This window comes from Schistocerca nitens, chromosome 4 (assembly GCF_023898315.1).
Source record: "Schistocerca nitens isolate TAMUIC-IGC-003100 chromosome 4, iqSchNite1.1, whole genome shotgun sequence".
NCBI lineage: Eukaryota > Metazoa > Arthropoda > Insecta > Orthoptera > Acrididae > Schistocerca > Schistocerca nitens.
Genome location: NC_064617.1, coordinates 962,610,569 through 962,637,873, shown reverse-complemented (window position 1 = coordinate 962,637,873; position 27,305 = coordinate 962,610,569). Strand labels below are relative to the sequence as shown.

At 43.2% G+C, this 27,305-nt stretch overlaps 1 protein-coding gene and 1 pseudogene across 1 annotated transcript in view; both read right to left on the bottom strand.

Annotated features, from left to right (window-relative positions):
- Window positions 1-27,305, bottom strand: part of LOC126252874 (serine-enriched protein) — a 237,758-nt gene that overhangs the window by 62,005 nt on the left and 148,448 nt on the right. The window contains exon 3 of the mRNA XM_049953831.1: window positions 6,166-6,301. Coding sequence (XP_049809788.1) covers window positions 6,166-6,301 — 136 coding nt within the window. The remainder of the gene's footprint in view (window positions 1-6,165; window positions 6,302-27,305) is intronic.
- On the bottom strand, window positions 18,061-18,178 carry LOC126253914 (5S ribosomal RNA; annotated as a pseudogene).

Here is a 27,305-nt window from a genome sequence, read left to right as displayed (position 1 = left end):
TTGGTAGGACATGTTCTGAGGCATCAAGGGATGACAAATTTAGCATTGGAGGGCAGCGTGCAGGGTAAAAATCATAGAGGGAAACCAAGAGATGAATACACTAAGCAGATTCAGAAGGATGTACGTTGTAAGTAAGTACTGGGAGATGAAGAAGCTTGCACAGGTTGAAGTAGCATGCACAGCATAGAGTAACACGGAGAGATGCATCAAACCAGTTTGTGGTCTGAAGACCAGAACAATAACATGGTCGATCAATCCATAGTTGGAGCAACCACAACACAATGCAACCCTTGGTGCAAAGTCAGTCACAACCATTGCATGGACTCGTTGTGGATGATATGGGAGTAACTGTCGTCCGTGTAGTACTCGCCACACGGTAGTATGCGCAGCACCCATTTCAGGTGCAATACGATGAATACTTGTAGTGGGGTCCGCAACAACAAGTTCCAGGATGTGCTCTCCAAAATCGGGTGTGCGGTTGGTCCTCATGTTGCCAGGTCGCTCATTTCATTTTTCAAATGAACAGCTTGTACAGCCTTTCAGCTTAGAGAGCATTGCAACGTACTTCCCCATACACAAGGTCCACGCCAGTGACTGAGTACTGAATGGGTCTGTCGTTAACTAGTAGCACGTCCTGTCATGGGACAACGTAAATACATTACAACAGAGCCACCTTATGGACAAGTAAAGTAAACAAAATCTGTATCACGATTTCCTAGCAATCAGGCTCGTCCTCCTTGTTTCCTTGCAGGATGTAAATAATGTGCCTGTAAATAAACAGCACTGTATGTGTAAAGTTTTACGCATTTTAGTTGTAAATGGGCAGGAAAAGAGTAATGCTAGGCAAAGCGGTAGACAAGTTTACTTCCATGTCTCCTTAAGCTGGCTTCTCTGACGCCAGGTTCCGTACCTCAAATTGTTCAGTGGAGCATTCTCTATGTGCTGTTACATTTCTGCACGCTCTTACGGAAACACCCCGTATGTCTTGAAGAGAGATCCAGCCGTGTCAGAGGCTAAATTTTTGCAACAACACCTGGCTGACTACCGCGTGAGGTATGTATCGAGTATCAGACCAGGAAATGTTGAAGTGTCGCGTCACTTACTTATTGCCTGCTGCATCGCGCGCTGCTGCTTTGTGCAACAATTGTACCACGTCTGAAGATGGATACAGTGCCTCAAAGACAAATAATAACACATACTGAACTGCAGAGGCGATCTTCCATTTTTATTACACCTGCTTTGCCTTCGATCTCAACTTCCAAAATTTCACTGGCGGAAATGGAAAATGTTACATCCTGAAGCACCAGTCGTATATTTAACGAATTTTGTGGTGGAGTTCATCGCATAATGGGTATTGAATGATAAAACTTTCAGGCCATTCAGAACTGACCCATCAACATCAGTATGTTGTGTGCCTCCAGCTGGGCGATCACATTCATGTATTCGTTGTGGTATCGAAGCGAACATCCTCGAAAGGTCGACTAATTTCTTGCAATGTCTGAAACACATTCTGCGTCAATTCATAAAGATTGCTCACTTGAGTGTAGGATGACATTATTCGTCTCCCCATCGTTTCCCCATCGTTTCCCAGGCATGCTCTAACAGATACGGGGCAGGCCAGTCAAGGGGCAGTACATACTTGTTTGTGGTGCCAAATTTTGTGTGGGGTCTTGTATTATCCTGCTAAAATACCAACTGACACCCTAGTCTTGTAAAAATGACCAATATAGCTTGGAAGACTTGCTGGAAAGACATTTTATTATCCGATCTTATCGCTGTAACGATGACTCGGAATTTAATTTAAATAAACTGCCATGCAACATCCATAAAGGAGATTTGTACCTACGAATTATTATTTCCATAATTTAGTATAAATTGCTAACTCTGCTCCAACTGTAAGCTATCTGCCACAACATTTTTCGGGAACCTATATCAGGGAGCTATCTGGCATCACATCGCCGAACTCAGTTTTACTATGGAATACCAAGTACGTGAACTATCCACTAGACAGAACTGCGAACAGCGTGATTTCAAACAACAGTCTTAATTTCCTCAGTTACCTTTCCCTTGGTTAACTCTGTCACTGTTGTAACCTGCCGATGGAACGCATACTTAGTTACTAGATTTTTCTCATTTATATCTCAACTGGAAAATTATTAAGGAATAATTATTCATAATTTTTACGTATGTACGCACTGGGAGCCGTGGGAGGCCGAGAGCAATTTAGACAGGAACTATAGGGAAAGCTGTGGAAAGGAGAGGTCCGGCGGAAGAAGATTGGCAGAATACAAGTTTGTGGCGTCTGAGAACAGGCAAATGCTGATGAGTGGAAAAGTCTGATAAAGTATCAAGTAAATATGTGTCGGTACTGGCTTCTCGCTGAAGTTTAGTCGCCTTTCAGGTTTCTGACAGGAGCGTTGTGTTCAGAGCTGAAGTTAATGTGTAGTAATGGCACGAACGTGGCAAGTTTTATTTTGCGACGAGTCAGTTTCATCCAGTGCGACGAAAGGTGGAGAACAGCTGGGGCGGGGGTAGAGACTGAAGATGGTAGTGGTTGTGGCCCAGCCTACTGGTAGGGATGGAAAGTATACGCTTTTACAACCCTGACGCAGCAAGAAATAGTGAGCCATTTGTCTATGTAGAATGCGGATTTCTATAGCCAATAACTTTTGATTTTGACAATCTTCTACTCCTTTTACTGGTCTTATCTTCACAAGGTCGGCATTTTAGCCTGTATTCGGCAATGTCAGTGGTAGAGCGTGGTCGAATATCCTTCCTGTCACCACCATTTCCCCCCTTCCACTTCCCCACCCCCCACACCTGCGTCTAGTGCAATCCAATGTGAAAGTGTGAAAATATGTTCAAAATGTTTGCGATTCGAGTAACTTGGGCGGGACGTGGGAGCCAGCCTGGTATTCACCTAATCGGACGTGGGAAACCGCCAGAAACCACTACCAAGCAGGCCCTCGCACGAGCTCTCATTGCTGATTCGCCAGGCAGATTCTATCAAACGGGTCCGCGTGCCTTCACGAATCGCGGAAGCGGTATGCTAACCCGCTCGGCTATCCGGTCCGACTGCTTTTGATCATGCAGATGCTGCATTATTGAGTTGCACTGAACACCATAATCAAAACCAAATCAGATAGCCGAAAAATAGCTGCAACCTGGATAAGAAAAGGCAGTTGTTATTACAGCTATCGCTTGGTCCATTACAGAGTCGTGGTGTACGTAAATATTCCAAGCGTCAGCGAAGGTGACGTCCATCATGAAGGACCCTGTTGTCTGTGGTACGGTACCAGCGATAAATGACTCATGGACCATTCGAGATCTCACAAGGGGACCCTCCATACTGTAAATCACGGATTTTGATGCGCTTCAGATATGTTGTGGAGACACTTACCCTGAGTACGTGGCTATCCGGTTATTTAGTGACGGACCTTGGTTTTTGAGAATATCGATTTTGAAGTTCGTTGCGCGCTGTTTATATGTGTAACAATACATGTAATCCGAACAAGTCAGCCTAGCGCAGCGGTAAAGGATCAGAGTTACCGCGCTGGCGGTAGCGTGTTCGAATCCTGCTCGTGTACTTTTTTTTTTTTTTTCAAAAATCGATGGAATTTTTCAATTTAATTTCAAAGAATATCAACAAACAGTGTAAGGTGTGCGAAATTATAAATATGTATTCAGTTATTAATTTTTTCAAATATTCATTCCGTTTGTGGTTCGCATCACACTCTCCCAATTCATCTTATTCGTTGAAATCTACCAATTCATCATCAATAATGATCTGTCTTTCGGCCAAGAGATCCTGTATTGCGATACATATCTCATCGCTAATTGCAACGGATTTGGCAGAGATCACGCTAGGGGGCGTATTCGTTACGACATTCACATCGTGGAGTAGATTTTCGGCGTATTTAATGGCATTTGTGATTTCGCCTTTTGATTTTTCGTTCAACTCCTCTACTTGTGGATGTTCGTCTGGCTGCACTACACTTGGTTCTTCCATTTCACAGAATTTTTCTAACACACGGCACTAGAGACGCTTTGCGAGCAATTGCCGATCGTAAAGGAATGCAACCCGCATCCTCATTGGCCGCGACTGGGAGCCGGGGTTCCCGTTACGGCTAACGGTATTCACGGGAGAGGGGGCAATAATGGGAAGAGATCGATTTCAGGTAATACAAGAAGCGACCGTTGTACGAACATTTGGAACTCCAACTGCGAACCACAAACGGAATGAATATTTGAAAGAACTACTAACTGAACATATATTTACAATTTCGCTCGCCTTTCACTGTTTGTTGATATTCTTTAAAATAAAATTCAAAAATTCGGTTGATTTTGAAAAAAAAAATACAAAAGTAGGATTCGAACACGGTACCTCTAGCGTGGTAGCCATGTACCTTTACCGCCGCGCTACACTGACTTGCTCGGGATATGTGTAATGTTAGCATATAAAAAGTGAGCAATGAACTTCAAAATCGATTTTCTCAAAAAAACACGGCCCGTCGCTCAAAAACCGGATAGCCAGGTACTCACGGCAAGTGCCTCTGCAACATATTTGAAGCGCATCAAAATCCGTTATTTACAGTATGGAGGGTCGCCTTGTCAGTCATGTTACTAGTAACTTGTTCGTGGTCGTTTGTGGTGAAAGGAAGGAAGAATGTGGTTTAACGTCCTGTCGACACCGAAGTCATCAGGGACGGAGGCCAAGACCGGACGGTGTCAAGAATTGGGAAGGAAATCGGCTGTGCCCTTTCTCAAGAACCACGTAGGCAAATGCCTGTAGCTGTTCATCGCATTCACGGAAATTCTAAATCTGAATGGTCGGGTGCTGATTTGAATCCTCGTCCTCCCGAATGCTATGCCAGTGTGGTAACTACTGCGCAACGTTGCCCAGTGTGTTTGTAGCGACAGTTTACATGTGACTTATGTACTGATTCCAATTGTTGTCTGTCATACGTTAGATGCAATCAGTCGGACAGTCTTAATGATCTGTTAGTGGTGTGATCCTTCTCGAATGGCATATGCCTACTCTTCGATCTCACTGCTGTCCTTAGGTCATCTCTTTACCACTCCTTTTGCAGTCATAGCACACAGTTAAATGTCTGTGCCCTCTGTTGGTACGATGCTCCTGTGCCCGCCATGGCAATGACTCGATCATTCTCAATGTTCGAAATATGGTGATAAGCCGCATATGCACGTCCCTTGGGCGTGCCGTGTTGCGTTCAGCACCTAAAAATTTCAGTAACGTTACACGCATTCAACAACTACCATCTGCTTTCACCATTCTCTGTAAGACAGACTTGTTCTCTACTGAAAATTAGCTCGCATAAGGATGAAATTTTTATCAACATTTCCGACAGACACGGAAATACTGTAATATCACGTCGGTAGGGTGTTCACGGTGTAGCACTTTCCTTCCCGCCTGTTTATTTTGAGGACTGCCATTATATAGTGAACAGACGTTTGTATCCATCACCAGACGTCTAGAGACATGTAAAGCGCTAAAAACAGAGAAAACATGGACATAAACTCGTCGTGCCTCAGTGACGTAAAACAGAAATCTCATTTCTTTCGTCCACTGACGGTACAAATTCGATACTTGTCTTTACTAGGGCTCTGCTTGGAACAATATAGCTGGCAGATGTTTCTGGCAGCTGCGAAATCACCGATATCTGATGGAGGGGAAGTGGTGCTATATAAAGGCGATGAAAGTAGTAACCTAAACAGTACTACAGTTGTAAACACTACACACACAATTGCTTATTTGTTGTGACTCTTACAACACGACACTCTTCAAATTTGCATACACAATTGTCTACGCAACAATATTACTGTATAATGGAACAAAGAAGGTTTACGGTAGTATACGAGGCATGCTGGAGAACGGATACGATAGTGGAGGTTGGTTTAGGGTGTTCTGAGGGTGGTCTTTCTGGGAGATGAAGCGGTTTGTTGAGAAACGGGGAGATGGATGGTGATGACTGCCAGGATTGTCGGTGAGAATGGTAGTCGTAGAGTGTGTGGCAGAACGTGTGAATGGGTCGAGGAGCGGGCGTAGCTGACAGCACGAGGGTTTGGCGGCCTGGAGGCGTGGCGTGTCGTGCTTGAGTGAGCACCGGAGGTCACCTGTTGAGCGGGCAGAAGTCGCTGTCGTACCTGTTGCGCGGCGTTCTGCAGGTTGAGCAGCGGCTCACTGCTGCGCTTGAGGAAGAGCCGCAACTTGTTCTCCTTGGGAGCCTGCTCCTTCTTTCGCTGCGGGCTCGGCGCCTGGTACAGCATCTTGTGGAACACTCTGAAACGCAAGAACAGCCTGCTTGAGCGAGACTTCACTATCAGCAGGGTGTGCACCGTGTGAGCTGCGGAATGGGGGGCTATTTATTCAAATCAAATGGCTCTAAGCACTATGGGACTTAACATCTGAGGTCATCAGTCCACTAGACTTAGAACTACTTAAACCTAACTAACCTAGCCGGCGGCTATTTATTATTTCGTGCGTGGGGCACTAGTAAGGCTGGTAATTAACTGAAACCCTCAGCTGCCGACAGATGTTGCTGATATACCTCGATGAGGACAGCTGAAAAAGTACGATGGAGGCAAATCTGGAGCATATGGTGGATGACGAAACAATTCTAACCCGAAGTCAAGCAGTTTCCGCTGTTGCGAGGACTTTCTGCGCCGGTGTGTTGTCCTGATGCAAAAGAATTCCGCGCGCCAGTTTTCCGCGCCTTTTTTTCTTTATCTCTTCTCTCAAAAGGCGCAGGAGGGTGCAATAGTTATGCCCTTTTCCAAGTAATCCACCATACTTACCCTTTCTCCATTCCAAAAGACCGATGCTATCACCTTACCGACTGATTTCTGCACCCGGAATTTTTTTTGAGTAGGGGATGAAGGATGTTTGTTTTGACTGTTGTTTTGTCTCAGGATCATAGTGGTGAACCCACATTTCGTTCATTGTCACGTACCTTGTAAGAAAGCCGTCATCATCCGCTTCAGATTGGCGGACGATTTCTTCACAACATTGCAGACGCTCCCGTCTCAGATCTGCATTCGAGTCTTTCAGGATCCACCGAAACTTTCCGCATTCCCAAAATATCCACAACAATGTCATGAGCACGCCAATGGGATATTCCAAATGTGGTTTCAGTGTGCTGCAACGTTGTTCGACGATTCTGCAAAAATCGTATCGTGAACTGCAGTCACTGTTTCATCAGTGGCAACGATGACAGACCTTCCGCTCCTTGGCGCATCTTCCGCACTCGTTCTTCCATGCTTGAACTCTGACACCCAGTTTTTCACTGCTGCATCAGACGGAGCACTGACCTTAAGTTTATTCACCATTTACTCCTCCATTTCATTGGGTGTCATTCCCTAAAATGTAGATATTCAATTACAGCACGGTTGTTCATTCTCTCGATATTCGCCATTTTGCTTACACTACGGCTCACTACGATTCCTAGCGGCAAAACCAACGAAGCTGGAGCCGCGAAATTTCACATGCATTCCCAAAAAGGGTCACCATAGAAGTAGGTGTTGTTGCTTGTGCGAGACATTACGGTAACTATCTCGCGCTAGAATCTTTTCGACCGCTCCTCGTACTGTCTCATTAAATGACCAAGTAGAATTGCCGCGCATAGTCCCACGAAAAGCCGGCCGGAGTGGCCGAGCGGTTAAAGGCGCTACAGTCTGGAACCGCACGACCGCTACGGTCGCAGGTTCGAATCCTGCCTCGGGCATGGATGTGTGTGATGTCCTTAGGTTAGTTAGCTTTAAGTAGTTCTAAGTTCTAGGGGACTTATGACCACAGCAGTTGAGTCCCATAGTGCTCAGAGCCATTTAGTCCAAACAGGAAGTACATCACTTAGACATAACATTCGCCACATAGCGTGTCGAAGGTGCTAGTATCTTTGAGTGGCTGAAAAGAGTCGCGGGAAATGCTTCGAAAGTGTAGACCAATGTACCGAGTGTGCCTATGCATCGAATTTTCTAACATTGGACGAATGTCTCGTTCTGCAGCGAAAGCTGCACTGTGTTGAAAATTCTTGACAGATTAAAACTGTGTTCCGGAGCGTGACTCGAATCCAGAACCATGCAGTTCGAGGGAAATTCTCTCGCCGACTGGGCTACTCAGGCATGACTCACGCCTCACAATTTAACTTCAATCAAATTGGAAATTACAAGCGAGATACTGGTGCAGGTAAATATGTGAGAGCTGGCCACGAGTTATATCTGAGTAGCTCACTCGGTAAGACCACTGCTCTCGAATGGTAACGTCTTGGATTCGAGTCTCCTTGCGAAACACAGTTTTCATTTGCTACGTTTGTCACCTTTGAATATGTTAGAAAGTCAAGGCATATAGTACGTTGGTGTAGTTTATGCGTTGAACTGCGATTTAACAAGCAGCGGTAGATTTTATGATTGCAAGTAAACCGTGTTTCAGCGTACATCGGAAGAGGATTATTACGGAATGGATCTATTGCACTGAGTCTTAGGTGAAAACCAAAAATAGTTACTCATCGATGAAGTGTGACAACATATGTTTATTGATTGCAGCCAAAAATCAATTTTCTACACTAAGTATGTCTCATAAATTAAATGCACCATTGCAAAACTACTTTTAGTAGTTTGTAACGACGTCACTATTTTTTCTTAACTCTTCGTGAGCACCGCCTCTTGCATTAAGTCAGGGGAATCCACAAGTTTCGTTAGCTATGTCACATTCACTGAACCACTCACTGATAATCAAATCAAGCAGAGTTACAAAACTACGGGAATGTGGATTGCTACGTTTTGCCCGCTGCTCCTAATATTCCAGCCATTTTCTATGCGATTAAGATCGGGTGACTTAGCCGAACAATCAAGGTGAGATTACGTGCCTGAGTGTTCGTCGAACCTGCAAAGTATCCCTATAGCGCTGTGACCACGGCTATAATCGGTTTGGAAGAAGGGAGTGTCCACAGATGTGAAATAAAGGTGTGAATATTAAAATAAATATCCTTGTTCATGTGACAGTAGACTCCACGCAAAGGAGATAAACTTGAAGGCAGTATCATGGAAATGGAAGAGGACGGAGATGAAGATGAGATGGGAGATACTGCGAGAAGAGCACTGAAATATTTAAATTGAAAGAAGGGCTCCGGCAGTAGACGGCATTCCATCAGAAATAGTCAGGAATACTGACAGCCTTGGGAGAGCCAGCTGTGACAAAACTCTCCCATCTAGTGTGCAAGATGTAAGAGACAGGCGAAATAACCTCAGACTTCAAGAAGAATATAATAATACCAATTCCAAAGAAAGGAGATGCTCACAGGTGTGAATATTAGCAAACTTTCAGTTTAAAGAATCATGGTTGCAAAATACTAACACGAATTCTTTACAGAAGAACGGAAAAACTGGTAGAAGCCAAGCTCGAGGAAGATCAGTTTGGATTCAGGAGAAATGTAGGAATACGCGACGTAATTCTGACCTTATGACTTCTCTTAGAAGATAGGTTAAAGAACCATTGTTTATAGCACTTTTAGACTTCAGGAAATCTCTTGACAATGTTGACTGGAATACTCTATTTGAAATTCTGAAGGTATCAGGGGTAAAATACAGGGAGCGAAAGGCTGTTTATAGCTTATACAGAAACGAGAAGGCAACGGCATCAGTCGAAGGACAAGAAAGGGAAGTAGTGGTTGAGAAGGAAGTGACACAGGGTTGTAGTATATCGCCATTTTTTTCAGTTTGTACACTGAGCAAGCAGTAAAGGAAACAAAAGAAAAAATTGAAGTAGGAACTAAAGTTCAGGGAGATGAAATAAAAACTTTGAGTTTTCCCAATGACGCTGAAATTCTGTCAGAGGCAGCAGAGAACTTTGAATAACAGTTGAGCGGAACAGACGGCGTCTTGAAAAGAGGATATGGGAGGAAAATTAACAAAAGCAATAAAAGTATAATGGAACGCAGTTGAAAAAAATCAGGTGATGCTGAGGGAATTAAATTAGGAAACGAGACACTTAAAATAGTAGACGAGTTGTGCTCTTTGGGCAGCAAAACGACTGATGATACTCGAAGTAGATAGGATATAAAATGTAGACTGGCAATTGAAAGGACAGCGTTTCTAAAGAAGAGAGAACTGTTAATATCGAATATAAATTTTAATGTTAGGAAGTCTTTTTCTAAGTACTTGTATGGAGTGTAGTCATCTATGGAAGTGAAACATGGACGATAAACGTCTTAGACAAGAGGAGAATAGAAGCTTTTGAAAAGTGCTACAGAAGAATGCTGAATATGAGAGGGGTACATCGTGTAACTAATGAGGTGGTACTGAAAGGAACTGGGGACCTAAAATTCGTGGCACAACTTGCCTAAAAGAAGGAATCGGTTGATATGACTCATTCTGAGATATCAAGGGATCACAATTTTAGTATTTGAGGGAAATGTGCCAGGTAAAAATCGTAGAGGAAGACTAAAATATGAATAGAGTGAGCAGATTCAGAAGGATGTTAGCTGCAGTAGTTATTCAGAGATGAAGAAGCTTGCACAGTATAGAGTAGCCCGGAGAGCTGTATAGAACAGGCTGAAGGCCACAACACCAGCAACCATGCAACTGCAGGCACATGGACGCCATTTCATTGCAATGATGTATGTCAGCCATGTAGCGTCACATTACTGTCTATTACCACTTCTACACCCTCTACAACGCTGTACAGGGGTGACAAACAGTTAGTATGGTGACCTTACCGTGGTACCAAAGAAGATATCAAGCTAGATTTAGTGTGATATAAGAGAAAAAACGCGTTTATTAAACTCCTTTCAAATTTATAAATAATTGTACTAATGTTTGAGTGACGATCGACGAGAATGTTTAGACGATATGCCACAGTAATTCCACGGTATGAAATACATGAGGAGCCACGAGTTGAAGACAGCATACTGGCAGATTGCACTCGAACCAGATGCAAGAAAACTGATGGCATTTCTCTTGACAGGGACGTGTTATCAGTATAAAGATTAAACACGTCGATGTCCATGATTATATGACCCTTGGAGGATGTATTAGGGAAAGAGCTATGCTGCAGAGAAACTATCAGTGTTGACAAATTATTGGTTGCATGGGTTTACAGATAGAGCAGTGGAAACTATTGATTGAGGTTTTTGAAGCAGTGTAATGAGTTGAAATGACTTTGAACATAAAGAAGTGTGAATTTGTAAAAAAGAAATTGGAATTCTTCGGCCGTATAATAGCAACTGCAGGAATAGCTGAAGACCCATGGAAGCTGGAAGCAATCAGAGAGTGCCAACTACCATAGACGAAACAATATTGAAGTTTTTCTTTGGTTTATGTAATTTCTATCGCATGTATGTAAAGCGATGGGCTTCTAATGATCCAGATTTGTGCGATTTGTTGAAGAATAACTGTGTTTGTTTCGACAAAAAAGTGTCAAATAGTTACCAACAGGTCTACCAAGGGCTTACAAAAAACCAATTTTGCACCATACAGATTTGTCTTTGACATTTCACATGAGGACAGATTCATGTGACTACGGTGTCACAGTTCACATTTTTCAAGAAATAGAAGTAGAGGGAAGCTAAGAACGTCACTCTACAACGTTTGTGAGTAGGACTCTAACGAAACTGTACTGTGTCAAAAAAAGAAGCATTAGCTATCATGTGGGGTTTTACGAAATTCAGTGGCTTTTTTATGGGAGCATAAGGTGGAAGCACATACCGATCATAGACATGAACATTTTTAAGGGATTGTCATTTTTTCATGACAGACTGACGATGTGGGCTTTGTTTGTACAGATATCTGATTACGAAATTTGTTGCATAAGAGACGTAGACAACAGTGTAGCAGACCCCTTGTCAAGGTTACCATTTGATGCAGGTGGATAAACCAATACGGAAAATTCCGATGGAATGTTCAAAATGATGTACTTCAAGAAAGTGGCTGGCAAAAGGAAGCTGTAAAACATATGTAGGAGCATGTGTCTTTATCTGTCTGAGGATGAGTGTTTGAAATTATTGAAAACTAAGTTCGATGCCAAAGACGAAGAGGTGCCAAGTTAAGGAAATATTAGAAAGTGTATGATGGCATACTGTATCTATGGAAGTACGAGAGTAAGGAAAAGTAGCGAATATATTGGCCAACTAAATATAAAAAGTGTGTAAATATGAATTGATAACATTTGTTAATATGACCAGGAATGTAACTGAGGGAGTGTCAAAAAGAAAGTGTGAGAAATGCGACTAGTCATTGTCCAACGCAAAACGTACAGCCTAGGGAGAACCTAGAACTCCTGGCTACAGACATTTACAAAAACTTTGCGTATATGTTACTGATATTAGAAACTTTTTTCCATATTTGTACAGCCATGTACTTTACAAAGAGCCACAGGTAAAGCAATATTCAGTAAATTGGGATACGATTATTTTATGCATATTGGAAGACCGAAAGCAATATCATATGACAACGGACCTGAATTTATATCTAAAATGTGGAATTAGGAAATGAAAGAAAAAGGTGTGGAGGTTATTCATATATCGATATATCATCCACAAAGCAACTCATCAGACTGCTGTATGTGTGAGTTGGGTAAGTATTTCAGGACATACTGTCACAGAAACTACAGGGTGTGCGGTAAATCTATATCTGAAATAAAAGACATTATGAACTCCATCTAGCATGAAAGTACAGGCTTTACTTCAACTGGAATCATGTTAGGTAACAAACTGAAGAGTATAGTAGAGGATTTAATGAACTTTCCACCAAGGCAAGATTTGGGCACATCACAGAGAAAGTATTGGTAAGGGAAAAGATGAAGAAACATGCTAGGTATGGATTAAAAGACGCGAAGTGTAAAAACAGTAAAGGTTTAAGTTGTGGACGTTGTCCTCCTGAACACTCACGACAAATCCAGTGAAATAGATAATGAGTATCCAAATTCAAGTTCATTTCAAAACTGGAAGCGTTCCTCTACCTACCCTAATACTTTCTGTCTGGTCTTCCATCAGTTTGGTAGAAGATTAGGTATGTTGAAACATTACCAAAGTAGGAAGGACTATTGCTTGTGCTAAGTGCAAGAAGTATAAATTTTCATCAATTTTTAGCTGCCATTTTGTAGATCCATGACAAGTATTTATGCTGGAATAACGATAATAGTAACATGTACCATGTATTTATTGTGTAAGTTAGATTATGTTTCAATGATTTTAGAAATATGAGTGAATAGTATTACGAGGAAGTCGCGTCACATAAAATTTTAAATGAGTAGGCAGACAATATTAAATGTTATAGGTTTTGTGAAATTTACTATTTATGTGATTTGTGTAAATACAAATGACCTCAGACCTCTCATGTAAATTTCAGGTGAAGAACGATTCCTTGTATCTTCATCTACCGATGTGGATCAATGAAACGTGAGCAGATGTAACACAACAACTCTGTGGGCTACCAGTTTTTTTTTATAATTTTACTTTTCGACTTAATTTTTCTATGTATCAAAGTTTATAAGTAAGTGTGCTAAGGTCTGAATGATGAATTAAAATGTTTCATCATTGCAATGTTAAACAAATGTTAGTCGTAATCTAGTGCAAGTAGGCACGCTGACTTAGTCAGGGCGATGCGATATTGTCAGACAGTGAAGTGAACCGTCAGTTGCATTATCCAGCAGTTCAGCTTCAGTACAGTGCAGATCAGAACGTAGGGAAGTGTCGAAACACAGAGTCGAGGCGAATCGCGCTGCAGCCTGTTTGTTGAGAAATGGTCATAACGCAGTGTTGATAAACTGTGTCATGGCTGGTCGAATAGTTTGGTGTGGACGTTCGAAGTATACGGCATTAAACGCCTATAGTACAATTACTACAAGAGGATGGAAATCCACATAAAGACTATTGTGGGCCCAGTTTAATTTGTCACGGAGCTACAAGAGCAGAGCCTGTGCTACACAGTGTCAAAGAACAATGCCTTACATTGCATCGACGACATCTCAACCTGAAATAAGAGCCAGCTATTACTTGGTCAGACTTGTGTACGGCTATCCAGCGTTGTAGCTCATTTTGTATTCGAATAATATCCAGTTGCACCAAAACGCTTGTTCTTCAGTTTTACCTTAGACAAAATATCTAAGTAGGATCCATCGTGTCAATTACTGATGATCCAAAATATTCCTGATCACTTAGAAACTATTGCAGTGTTTCATTTTTCATGAAAGAAATAACACTAATTAAAATTTCAGTAATTTGCAAGACTACAATTAACAGAAGTGTTCAAGTCTAGTAAACAGCAATTTGAAAGACAGTACTTAACAGAGCAATATCCAGTAAAAGATATTTTTTGAGTATTTTTCTTGGACAAATAAGTTTCCAATGTTACGGGACTGGAGTCAGTCAAAAATGTCTGTTAATTCTTGAGCAAATAATAATAGTAATTGCACCAAGTGATTAGCAGTAATTGTTATTGAATAATAATACAAGACGAAGTTGCATGAAACCAATAAGTCAATAAAATCATGTCACGAACTTCCTCCATTCTTGTACAATCGATATGTAGACTTTGCAAATTACGTAACTGAAACTCACAGGAAAGTGATTACTGAACGATGCTATATCATTACGATAATTTTCAAGCTAAATGACGGCATTCAGTATTGGAAATGGAAATGAGCGTTTGGCGCCATTGGCCGGGAGGCCCCTTGCGGGGCAGGTTCGGCCGCCTTGGTGCAGGTCTTATTACATTCGACGCCACATTGGGCGACCTGCGCGCCGGATGGGAATGAAATGGTGATGAAGACAACACAACACCCAGTCCCTCAGCGGAGAAAATCTCCGACCCAGCAGGGAATCGAATCCGGGCCCGTAGGACGGCAATACGTCACGCTGACCACTCAGTTATCGGGGCGGTCGCGGCGTTCAGTTCTGAATAAACATAAATAATTTTTAAGTAAAATTTAAGACAATAAGCATTACAGGAGTGACGTCAGGGAATTTTTGCACTTACGTACTATTGATGGAATTCTGTTGTTCTTTGATTATTATTAACTGATTTGTGTGAGTTGTTTAAGTGAAATGCACACTGTAACATCTTCCTATGAAATTACCATTGGTTCTGTTTTCACTATGCAACAAAACCAAGGATTCTTACGTAAGTTACTCAGTATTCACCGACAGTAGTTACAGAGAGAGTAAATTTGCTCACGTAGTGCGCTGAGGACCGTTACTTTTCAATGATTCATTAATTATATTTGTAACATTTTCGAAATTTAACTAGCCACTGTAATTCCATTCAGCCCAATTTTATAATCATTTACTTTAACCGAGTTTTCCTTTCTTGTCGTCATTGCTGCTAGTGCTGTATTAGCTTTGTATTTCTGTAGTCCTGAATTTCCATGGACGCCTTTCTACTTCATTCTTTCGTCCATAAACTGAATTATTTCTTCTGTTACCTATGGTTTCTTCGCAGTTACAGTTTTTGTATCTACGTTCTTTTTCTAATTTCTGTGATTGCCCTTTTTATTCATGCCCATTACTCTTAAACTGTACTGCCTACTGAGCCATTCCTTATTACAGTATGTACAGCATTAAAGAACGTCAAGCGTATCTCTTCAATCCTTAGTACTTCTGTATCCCACTTCTTTCCGTATTCAGTCTTCCTGGCTAGTCTCTTGAACTTCAGCCATCTCTTCATCATTAGTAAATTGTGAGCTGAGTCTGTATCTATTTCTGGGTGCACCTTGTAATCCAATATTGGATTTCGGAATGTCTGCGTGTCCATGATGTGACCTAACTGAAATCTTCCAGTATCTCCTAGATATTTCCAAGTTTACCTCGTCCACTTGTAATTCTTGAACAAAATATTCGCTATTACCAGCTGAAATTTTTGCAGAACTCAATTAGTCTTTCTCCTCTCTCATTTCTAGTACAAAACTCATATTATCCGGTAAATCTTTCTTGTACTCCTTCCCATACAACTGCATTGCAATCCCCCATAACTACCACATTAACATCTTCCTTTACGTACTGAATTACCCATTCAATATCCTCATATACTTCCTCCACCTCTCTAGCCTCTGATAGAGCAGTCGGCATGTATACATGGACTGTATCTGTCGGCAATGGTTAGTTGTCGATTCTAATGAGAACAACCCCATCATTGAGTTGTTCCCAATAACTCACTCTCGGCCCTACTTACTTATTGGTAACGAATCGTACTTCCGTTATACCATTACCTGCTGTTGTTGATATTATCCTATAATCGTCTGAGCAGAAATCCCTGTCTTCTTTCCATTTCACTTCACTGGCACCCATTTCATCTACGTACATCTACATCTACATACATACTCCGCAGTCTACCATACGGTGCGTGGCAGAGGGTACCTCGTACCACAACTAGCATCTTCTCTCCCTGTTCCACTCCCAAACAGAACGAGGGAAAAATGACTTCCTATATGCCTCTGTACGAGTTGGTGGCAGTAAAATTGCACTGCAGTCAGCCTCAAATGCTGGTTCTCTAAATTTCCTTAGTAGCGAATCACGAGTTCCTGAAGCATTTCCGTAACACGCGCGTGATGATCAAACATACCAGTAACAAATCTAGCAGCCCACCTCTGAATTGCTTCTATGTCGTCCCTCAATCCGACCTGATAGGGATCCCAAACGCTCGAGCAGTAATCAAGAATAGATCGTATTAATGTTTTATAAGCGGTCTCCTTTACAGATGAACCACACCTTCCCAAGATTCTACCAATAAACCGAAGACGACTATCTGCCTTTCCCCAACTGTCATTACATGCTTGTCCCACTTCATATCGTCCTGCAATGTTACGCCCAAATATTTAATCGACGTGACTGTGTCAAGCATTACACTACTAAAGGAGTATTCAAACGTTACGGGATTTTCTTTTTCCTATTCATCTGCATTAATTTACATTTATCTATATTTAGAGTTAGCCGCCATTCTTTACACCAATCACAAATCCTGTCGAAGACATCTTTTATCCTCCTACAGTCACTCAACGATGACACCTTCTCGTACACCACAACATCATCAGCAAACAGCCGCACATTGCTATCCACCCTATCCAAAAGATCATTTATGTAGATAGAAAACAACAGCGGACCTACCACACTTCCCTGGGACAGTCCAGATGATACACTCACCTCCAATGAACACTCACCATCGAGGACAAGGTACTAGGTTCTATTACTTAAACTGTGTCTGGTGCTCAAAGGAAGACGTATTTATTTAATGTCAGAAAAATCTTGTAAAGATGGATTTCTTGCAATGAGAAACACTGCTGTTTTCCCAAATTATAAAAAGAAAGAGAACTTGTGCTTGTTGACTTACATCTGTGTGCAAAACTGTTTCAGCTACTTGCAGTACTTCCCGTTGATTTCCGTGTGTGTGAGCGATCCTCATTGTTGGGCACTGGTTGCAGGCGGCGCTGATGTGGAGCAAGAAGTACTGCGACAACAACCCCAACACGGCGCTGAAGGACGTGATCGGCAACTTCCTCGAGTACATCCAGTTCCACAAGATCCCGGCCAACGTGCTGATGCGCGAGGTGCACCCGCTCGGCCTGGTGCCCTACAGCATCATCATGAACGCGCTCGCCTACCAGGCGCAACCTCTCCCTGCTCTCAACCAGTCCCGAGTAACCAATGTTGACTGTGGAGGGAGGGAGGGTCCTCCACAGGAACCTTATTCTCCTGTAGGCTACTGACAGTTTACTCTGCAAAGATTCTAGCCTTCTACCTTACACTACAATCGGACACTACTATCTGTATAAGCCTTTCTGAAATCGCGTTCGATAGTATGAGAGTGCGTAAACTTTCTCAGCGTATTAATTGATTGTATTCCTGTCAGTTCTGTAGACACTCAGTCTTCAGGCCACGAGTGGCCTACCGGGACCCTCCGACCGCCGTGTCATCCTCAGTGGAGGATGCTGATAGGGGGGGCGTAGGGTCAGCACACCGCTCTCGCGGTCGTTACGATAGTATTCTGGACCGAAGCCGCTACTATTCGGTCGAGTAGCTCCTCAATTGGCATCACGAGGTTGAGTGCACCCCAAAATGGCAACAGCGCATGGCGGCCTGGATGGTCACCCATCCAAGTGCCGACCACGCCCGACAGCGCTTAACTTCGGTGATCTCACGGGAACCGGTGTATCCACTGCGGCAAGGCCAACACCGTGGTTCCTGGTGTGTCCGCTGTGCCGTGCGTGTGATCATTGCTTGTACAGCCCTCTCGCAGTGTCCGGAGCAAGTATGGTGGGTCTGACACACCGGTGTCAATGTGTTCTTTTTTCCATTTCCAGGAGTGTAGATTGAGCCTTTGCAGTTCTCTAATCAGATTTTCTAGTATTTCTACCACGTTCAAACTTATAACATTCCAAGCCCTAACGTGTAGAACGTAATCCTTTCGTTGGTTTTTCGATCTTTTTCACACGATCACCTGCCCCTTGGCAGTCCCCTCCCAGAGATGCCAATGGGGAACTAATCCGGAATCTTTTGCCAATGGAAATATCATCATGACACTTTTACAATTAGAGACCACATGTGCTGTGGATACACGTTATGTGTCTCTAATTCAGTGGTTCCCGTTGCCTTCTGCATCCTCAACTCGGTATTTAGGGACAGTAACCCACCACAAGGGCAAGACAGTGCCCTGAATCTCAACGCACTCCTCCATCCTCTTCGACAAGGCCGTTGACAGAATGAGGGTGACTTCTTATGCTGGGAATCATTGGCCGCCAATGCTAGTTACTTTTATTTTATGTCTTTCCAGGTTCGAACCAGGGACCGATGATGTTTTGTGAACTATTCAAAGACGCTACCCCTAAACCATGGGTGAAACATTCACTGCAGGAAATAGAAGAATAAAAGTCATCTGGACCGCTTTTGGTAAACTGAATAACTTGAAAGTTTTCGAAGCATAACTTCCAGTATGTCTAAAGCTGAAATTTCACTTAATGAGTACTACAAATTTTAACATATGGCAGTGAGAGATAGTTTATACATTTGGTAATCTTGCAAAAAATTTGCGTTGTAAGCTTGTGTGTGAATTCGTAAGGGACCCAAACTGCTGAGGTCATCGGAACCTAGACTTACACGCTTCTTAAACTGACTTAAACTAACTTATGCTAAGAACAGCACAGACACTCATGTCCGTGGGAGGACCTCCGGCGGGAGGGGCCGCGGAATCCGTGACTTGATGCCTCAAACCGCGCGGCCACTCCGTGCGGCTAAAAAGCGTTGGTCAAAGAGCAGTAGAGAGATACGAAGGGCGTTCAATAAGAAATGCAACACATTTTTCTTGTGAAACTAGTTTTGTTTTATTCAGAATTCCAGTACACCATATTACACCCCACGTTTTTGGCCAAAAACCCTATTTTTAATGACAATCTTCCTTCAATGCGATGGTCTTACGCCATCTTGCTGGGAGCACTTCTGTTGTGATACCACGTCTTGCTGCATCGTTAACCTCCGCATCATCCATGTAGCACTTTCGCAGAGTGCATTCTTCATTGGACCAAACAGATGAAAGTAGGAAGGTGCGAGAATTAGGCTGTAGGTTGGGTGGAGAAGAAGAGTTCCATGTAGTTTCGTGAGCTACAGTTGGTGCGGCGGCTTGTAAGAGGCCTTGCATTGTCATGTGAAAGGCGAAGTTCGTTTGCATTCTTGTGACAACGAACAGGCCGAAGTCGTTTCTTCAATTTCTTGAGGGTAGCACACAACAGTTCATAACTGATTCTTACACGATGAGGGACGACATCAACCATAATATCGCCTTCAGAGTCTACATCTGCATCTACAAGGTTACTCTGCAATTCACACTTTAAGTGCCAGGCAGAGGGTTAATCGAGCCATTTTCATACTACTTCTCTACCATTCCATTCTCGAATGGCGCGTGGGAAAAGGGAACACCTGAATCTTTCCGTTCGAGCTCTGATATTTTATACTGATGATCATTTCTCCCTACGTAGATGGGTGTCAACAAAATACACTCCTGGAAATGGAAAAAAGAACACATTGACACCGGTGTGTCAGACCCACCATACTTGCTCCGGACACTGCGAGAGGGCTGTACAACCAATGATCACACGCACGGCACAGCGGACACACCAGGAACCGCGGTGTTGGCCGTCGAATGGCGCTAGCTGCGCAGCATTTGTGCACCGCCGCCGTCAGTGTCAGCCAGTTTGCCGTGGCATACGGAGCTCCATCGCAGTCTTTAACACTCGTAGCATGCCGCGACAGCGTGGACGTGAACCGTATGTGCAGATGACGGACTTTGAGCGAGGGCGTATAGTGGGCATGCGGGAGGCCGGGTGGACGTACCGCCGAATTGCTCAACACGTGGGGCGTGAGGTCTCCACAGTACATCGATGTTGTCGCCAGTGGTCGGCGGAAGGTGCACGTGCCCGTCGACCTGGGACCGGACCGCAGCGACGCACGGATGCACGCCAAGACCGTAGGATTCTACGCAGTGCCGTAGGGGACCGCACCGCCACTTCCCAGCAAATTAGGGACACTGTTGCTCCTGGGGTATCGGCGAGGACCATTCGCAACCGTCTCCATGAAGCTGGGCTACGGTCCCGCACACCGTTAGGCCGTCTTCCGCTCACGCCCCAACATCGTGCAGCCCGCCTCCAGTGGTGTCGCGACAGGCGTGAATGGAGGGACGAATGGAGACGTGTCGTCTTCAGCGATGAGAGTCGCTTCTGCCTTGGTGCCAATGATGGTCGTATGCGTGTTTGGCGCCGTGCAGGTGAGCGCCACAATCAGGACTGCATACGACCGAGGCACACAGGGCCAACACCCGGCATCATGGTGTGGGGAGCGATCTCCTACACTGGCCGTACACCACTGGTGATCGTCGAGGGGACACTGAATAGTGCACGGTACATCCAAACCGTCATCGAACCCATCGTTCTACCATTGCTAGACCGGCAAGGGAACTTGCTGTTCCAACAGGACAATGCACGTCCGCATGTATCCCGTGCCACCCAACGTGCTCTAGAAGGTGTAAATCAACTACCCTGGCCAGCAAGATCTCCGGATCTGTCCCACATTGAGCATGTTTGGTACTGGATGAAGCGTCGTCTCACGCGGTCTGCACGTCCAGCACGAACGCTGGTCCTACTGAGGCGCCAGGTGGAAATGGCATGGCAAGCCGTTCCACAGGACTACATCCAGCATCTCTACGATCGTCTCCATGGGAGAATAGCAGCCTGCATTACTGCGAAAGGTGGATATACACTGTACTAGTGCCGACATTGTGCATGCTCTGTTGCCTGTGTCTATGTGTCTGTGGTTCTGTCAGTGTGATCATGTGATGTATCTGACCCCAGGAATGTGTCAATAAAGTTTCCCCTTCCTGGGACAATGAATTCACGGTGTTCTTATTTCAATTTCCAGGAGTGTATTTTCGCATTCGTAAGAGAAAGTTGGCGATTGAAATTTCGTAAATAGATCTCGCCGAAAAGAAAACCGCCGTTGTTTCAGTGACTGCCACCCCAGCTTGCGTATTATATCAGTGACACTCTCACCCCTATTGCGCGATAAATCGAAACGGGCTGCCCTTCTTTGCACTTTTTTGATGTCCTCCGTCAGTCCTACCTGGTAAGGACCCCACACCGCACAGCAATATTCCAGCAGAGGACGGACAAGCGTAATGTAGGAAGTCTCTTTAGTGGGTATGTCGCTCCTTCAAAGTGTTCTGCTAACAAAGCGCAGTCCTTGTACCGCCTTTCCCACAATATTATCTATGTGGTCTAAGTTGCTCTTAATAGTATTTCGTAGGTATTTAGTCGAATTGACGGCCCTTAGATTTGTGCGATTTATCGTATACCCAAAATTTATCGGATTTCTTTTAGTACCCACGTGCATGACCTCGCACTTTTCTTTGTTTAGTGCCAACTGTTAGTTTTAGTACCATACTGAAATTCTGTCTACATCATTTTGTAATTGGAATTGATCGTCTGATGATTTTAGTAGAAGGGAAATTACAGCGTCGTCTGCAAACAATCGCCGCTCGCAATGGCCGAGGGTTCTAGGCGCTACAGTCTAGAACCGCGCGACCGCTACGGTCGCAGGTTCGAGTCCCGCCTCGGGCATGGATGTGTGTGATGTCCTTAGGTTAATTAGGTTTAAGTAGTTCCAAGTTCTAGGGCACTGATGACCTCAGATGTTAAGTCCCATAGTGCTCAGAGCCATTTCTCCGTAGACGTTCTGTACACACCTATGAATGTTTGCGATGACCCGTTTTCCGCCAAAAGAAACTCAGTGACAGTTTTCTGCTTGGAATGCACTTTCGTTACAGACGCCATTTTGAATGTTAGGTGTAGCACAGCCAACAATCAGAACTTCATGAAACTAAAGGGCTGAACTGCAATTTTCAATCAAAATTGGTCGAGAAAAAAGTGTTGCATTATTTGATGAACACCACTCGTACGTACTTGGAGAATGAACAAATGGATCTGGACAGACAGGAAAGGGAAACGTGATAATGATTGCATTGAACATGAAAAACAGATAGGCCGGACGTCTAGCCGGGCGAATGGATAGTAGACAGACCAAGAAAGTAGGAGGGATATCCGGAAAATAAGTTCCGTTCGGTCAAGAAATGGAAACCACTTTGAAAATCTAGTAACGCTTTGCACATATGTGTTCGGCAGTGTCTCTAGTAACCATGTCGGTTGCATCACTTCGCTCTTTTCAGTTCTGAGCGCATGATGAGTGCATGATGAGCGCGTAAAGATGCGCAGAAAATAGTGTCTACCGTCTAGTATGAGGTCCTGGTGAGAGATTTCGCCTGATATTATGCAGACCGCATTGCAGAACTGTCAAACGGTTCCTACTTCGTGACAACTCTCGGTCGCAATCTGCAGGGGCAATGAAAATGCTCCTGCAGCGTTTTCGATCGGAAGTGTCAGATCAACCGCGCTACACGGTAATTGGTTCAATTTGTGTTTCACCTCTGCTCACATTAACTACTGTCTATGTAGACAACATTCGCACAGACAACGAGCTGTAGATGGGCGTAGAGAATTGGCGGAAGCACAGGCGGCTACCTTCTATGACGAGGGTATTGGAAAGTTGATATAACGGTGCCACAGATGTCATAGCTGGAGCGTCGACTACGTAGAGAAGTAGCTGGAAGGTGGATCCAGCTGTCGAAAATTAAAACATTTCTGATTTTCAGTGTACTTTCCATTTCGCGACTGATCGAAACATACTTTCTGGACAAGCCTTGTACTTGCTGCCTTCTGAGAAGTAAGATGTTAGAGACAGGCGAAATACCATCAGACTTGAGGAAGAATGTATTAAGACTCAGTTCCAAAAAATAAAAAAAAATAAAAAAAGGTGCCGACAGTTGAGAATATTCCCGAGCTATCACCTTAATAAGTCATGGATGGAAAATACTAACAAGAATTATTTACAGAAGAATGCAGAAACTTTTAGTAGCCGACATCGTGGAACTGTAGTTTCCGTGAAATTTTGAAACACGTGAGACAACAGCGGCCCCGCGATATATCACTGAAGATTAAGGAAAGACAGATCTATGTTTATTATATTCGTAGAATTTTTTTAGTCATCTGTATTCTGACTCGTTCGATGCGAAACGCCATGAATTCGTCTCCTGTGCAAACCTTTTCATCTTAGAGTAGCAGCTGCAACCTACAGTACATTCTCAATTGTTCTGTGGAGAACCTCCTCGTTCCTAATCAGTCCACCACATTTTCAACATTCTTCTGTAGCACCCTATCTTAAGGGGCTTAGATTCTCTTCTGTTCCTGTTTTCCCACAAACCAACTCTCACTACAATACAATGCCGTTCTCCAAACGGACATTCTCAAATATTTCTTCCCAGATTAAGGCCGAAGTTTCATTGGCCAGGAATGCCCCTTTTGCAGTCTAGTCTGCTTTTTACGCCCTTCCTTTTCCGTTCATCATGAGTTATTTTGCTGCCCAGATAGTAGAATTCCTCAACTTCATTTACTTAAAAAAAAGTAGTTCAAATGACTCTGAGCACTATGGGACTTAACATCTGAGGTCATAAGTCCCGTAGACTTAGAACTACTTAGACCTAACGAACCTAAGGACAGCACACACACATCCATGTCCGAGGCAGGATTCGTACTTGCGACCGTAGCAGCAGCGCGATTCCGGACTGAAGCGCCTAGAACCATTCGGTCACAACGGCCAGCTCGTTTACTTCAAGATCCCCAATTTTAATGTTAAGTTTCTCATTGCTCTTATTTCTGCTACCTCTCATTGTATTCGTCTTTTCTCGTTTTACTCTAAGTCCATATTCTGTATTCACTGGACTGTTCATCCCATGCAAGAGATGCTATAATTCTTCTTCACTAAGAATAGCAATGTCATTCTCGAATCTTAGCACTTATACCGTTTCACCTAGAATTTTAATCCCACTCTTGAACCTTTCTTTTATTTTCGTCATTGCTTCATTGAACAGTAGGAGCGGAAGACTACATCTCTATCTTATACCATTTTTTATTCTGAGCACTTAGCTGTCGATCTTCCTCTCTTATTACTCCCTCTCGGTTCTTGTACATAATACAAGTTACCCATTTTTCTCTATAGCTTACCACATTTTCTCATAGAGTTTCGAATATCTTACACCATTTTACATTGTAGAACTTTATTTTTCTACGTCGAAGATCCTATGTACGTGCCCTGGATTTTCTTCACACTTGCTTCCGTTATCAACCGCAAAGTCAAAACTGCCTCTCGGTGCCTTAGTTTCCTAAAACCAAACCGATCGTCGTTTAACGGATCCTCAATTTTCTTTTCCATTCTTTTGTACATCATTCTTTTGAGAAACTTGGATGCATGAGCTGTTAAGCCGATTGTGCTATAATTCTCATACTTGTCGGCTCTTCCTCTCTTCGCAGCTGTGCGGATGATTTTTCCGAAACCTAATGGTACAGTCTCATACAATCTACACACCAACGATAATAGTTGTTTTGCTGCAGCACCCCCAATAATTTAAGAAATTACGATCGAATGTTGTCTAACCCTTCTGCCTTATTTAACTTTAAGTCGTCTAAATTGTGATTCTATTACCAGATCCCATATCTCTTCCCTGTAGTCTTCTGTTTCTTTTTCCTTCTCTTCATAGAGGCATTCAGTGTACTTTTTCCACATACTCGTTTTCGGTTTTGCGTTTCAGTAGTTGAATTCTCATTGCACACTTAATGTTACCATCATTGCTTTTAATTTCACCAAAGGTTGTTTTGACATTCCTATGTGCTGAGTTATTCCTTTCGACGATCACTTCTTTTGCGAATTATTTAAATATTTCTTGCAGTCATTTCGCCTTGAGTTCTATCTACTTCCTATTTATTTCATTACTAAGTAATTTATATTGATGTATTTCCGTCTTTACCAGAATATTTTTGTGGTTTCTTCTTTTGTTGGTCAACTACTGCAGTATTTCTTCTGTTATCCATGTTTTCTATCATTTATCTTCCATGTACATGCGTTTTTCTTGCCAACTTCTGTCATTGCCCTTTTTAGAGATGTCCATTCTACTTCAGCCTATATATAACATGAGAGAACTTCGGGGTATCTATCCATTATATATATCTGACATGGTCAGTCTGGGAGCGATTTGCAGTGTATAGCAACTGAAGAAAACTTGACAAGCCAAAGTGCTAAAAAAGGCATTTTATTGGATGACTTGGTTTCACAGAGCTATGCTGTCATCATCAGATATTACGTTGTCATAATCGGATGAACCGATGATGACAGCATATCTCTGTCAAACCCTGTCATCCAATAAAATGCTGTTCTGTCGGTTTGGCTTGTCGCGTTTTCTGTATCTCTTCGTTCCTTAGTACTTCCGTGTCGCACTTCTTTACCCATTGATTTTCCTGAGTAGTCTCTTGGACTTCAACCTACTCCTCATCATCAGTAATCAGTGATTCTTGAACGGAGTATTCGCTATTACTTGCTGAAATTCATTGCGGAATTCCATTAGTCCTCCTCCTTTCTCATTTTACTATCAAGCCCATATTCTCCCTAATACCTTCTGCTCCTCCTTCCCCTACAACTGCATGCCAATCCCAGATGACTATTAGATTTTCATCTCCATTTAAATACATAGTTACCCGTCCACTGTCCTCACATACTTCATCGATATCTTCATCTTCCGCTTGCGACGTCAGCGTATATACCTAAACTGTTCGTGAGAGCGACCTGTGGTGTCACCGCCAGACACCACACTTGCTAGGTGGTAGCTTTAAAATCGGCCGCGGTCCGGTAATATACGTCGGACCCGCGTGTCGCCACTGTGATAGCAGACCGAGCGCCACCACACGGCAGGTCTAGAGAGACGTACTAGCACTCGCCCCAGTTGTACAGCCGACTTTGCCAGAAAAGGTTCACTGACAATTACGCTCTCATTTGCCGAGACGATAGTTAGCATAGCCTTCAGCTACGTCATTTGCTACGACCTAGCTAGGCGCCATAGCATTAATATTGTGAAGCTTGTACAGTAACGAGAGATGTTCATCAATTGCGGATTAAACTTAAGTATTCCAACAGCTACGTACTTTATTTGCTAGACTCAAATCCTTTAACTGTTCCAGACCTCACGCCAATCTGCGTGAGCTTAGAAGCGTGCATTTCGGCCTCCTCTAGCAACCCGGTGTTGGCTCTTCTGCCAACACTTCACGACCTATCACTGCACTGTTCAAAATAACTCACTCTCTGCCCTACCTTTCTATTCACAATGAATCCTTCTACCGTTATGCCATTTTCTGCTGCTAGACCTAGAGAAAGCTTTGACAGTGTTGACTATGTGAAATTTGGAGGTTAGCGGGGATGAAAATACAGGGAGCGAAAGGCTATTTACAACTTGTACAGAATCTAGACTGCAATTATAAGAGTCGAGTGGCACAAAAGGGGAGCGTATTATTCACTCTGTACATTGAACAAGCAGTAAATGAAAACAAAGAAAAATTTAGTGTAGACATTAACGTTTATGGAGAAGAAATAAAAACTTTGAAGTATGACAGTGACGTAGCAATACTCTTACGGAAAGCAAAGTACTTGTAAGAGCAGGTGAACAGCAACATAAGCAAAATAACGCTTGTGGAATGTATTCGAATTAAATAGGGTGATGCTGAGGCCATTGAGTTAGAAAACAAGTCACTTAAATGTAATAGACGTGTTTTCCTTTTAGGCAGCAAGATAATAGATAATGGCCGAAGTACAGAGGATATAAAATGTAATCTGGCAATGACAAAAATAGCGTTTCTGAAGAAGAGAAATTTAGTAATATCGAAT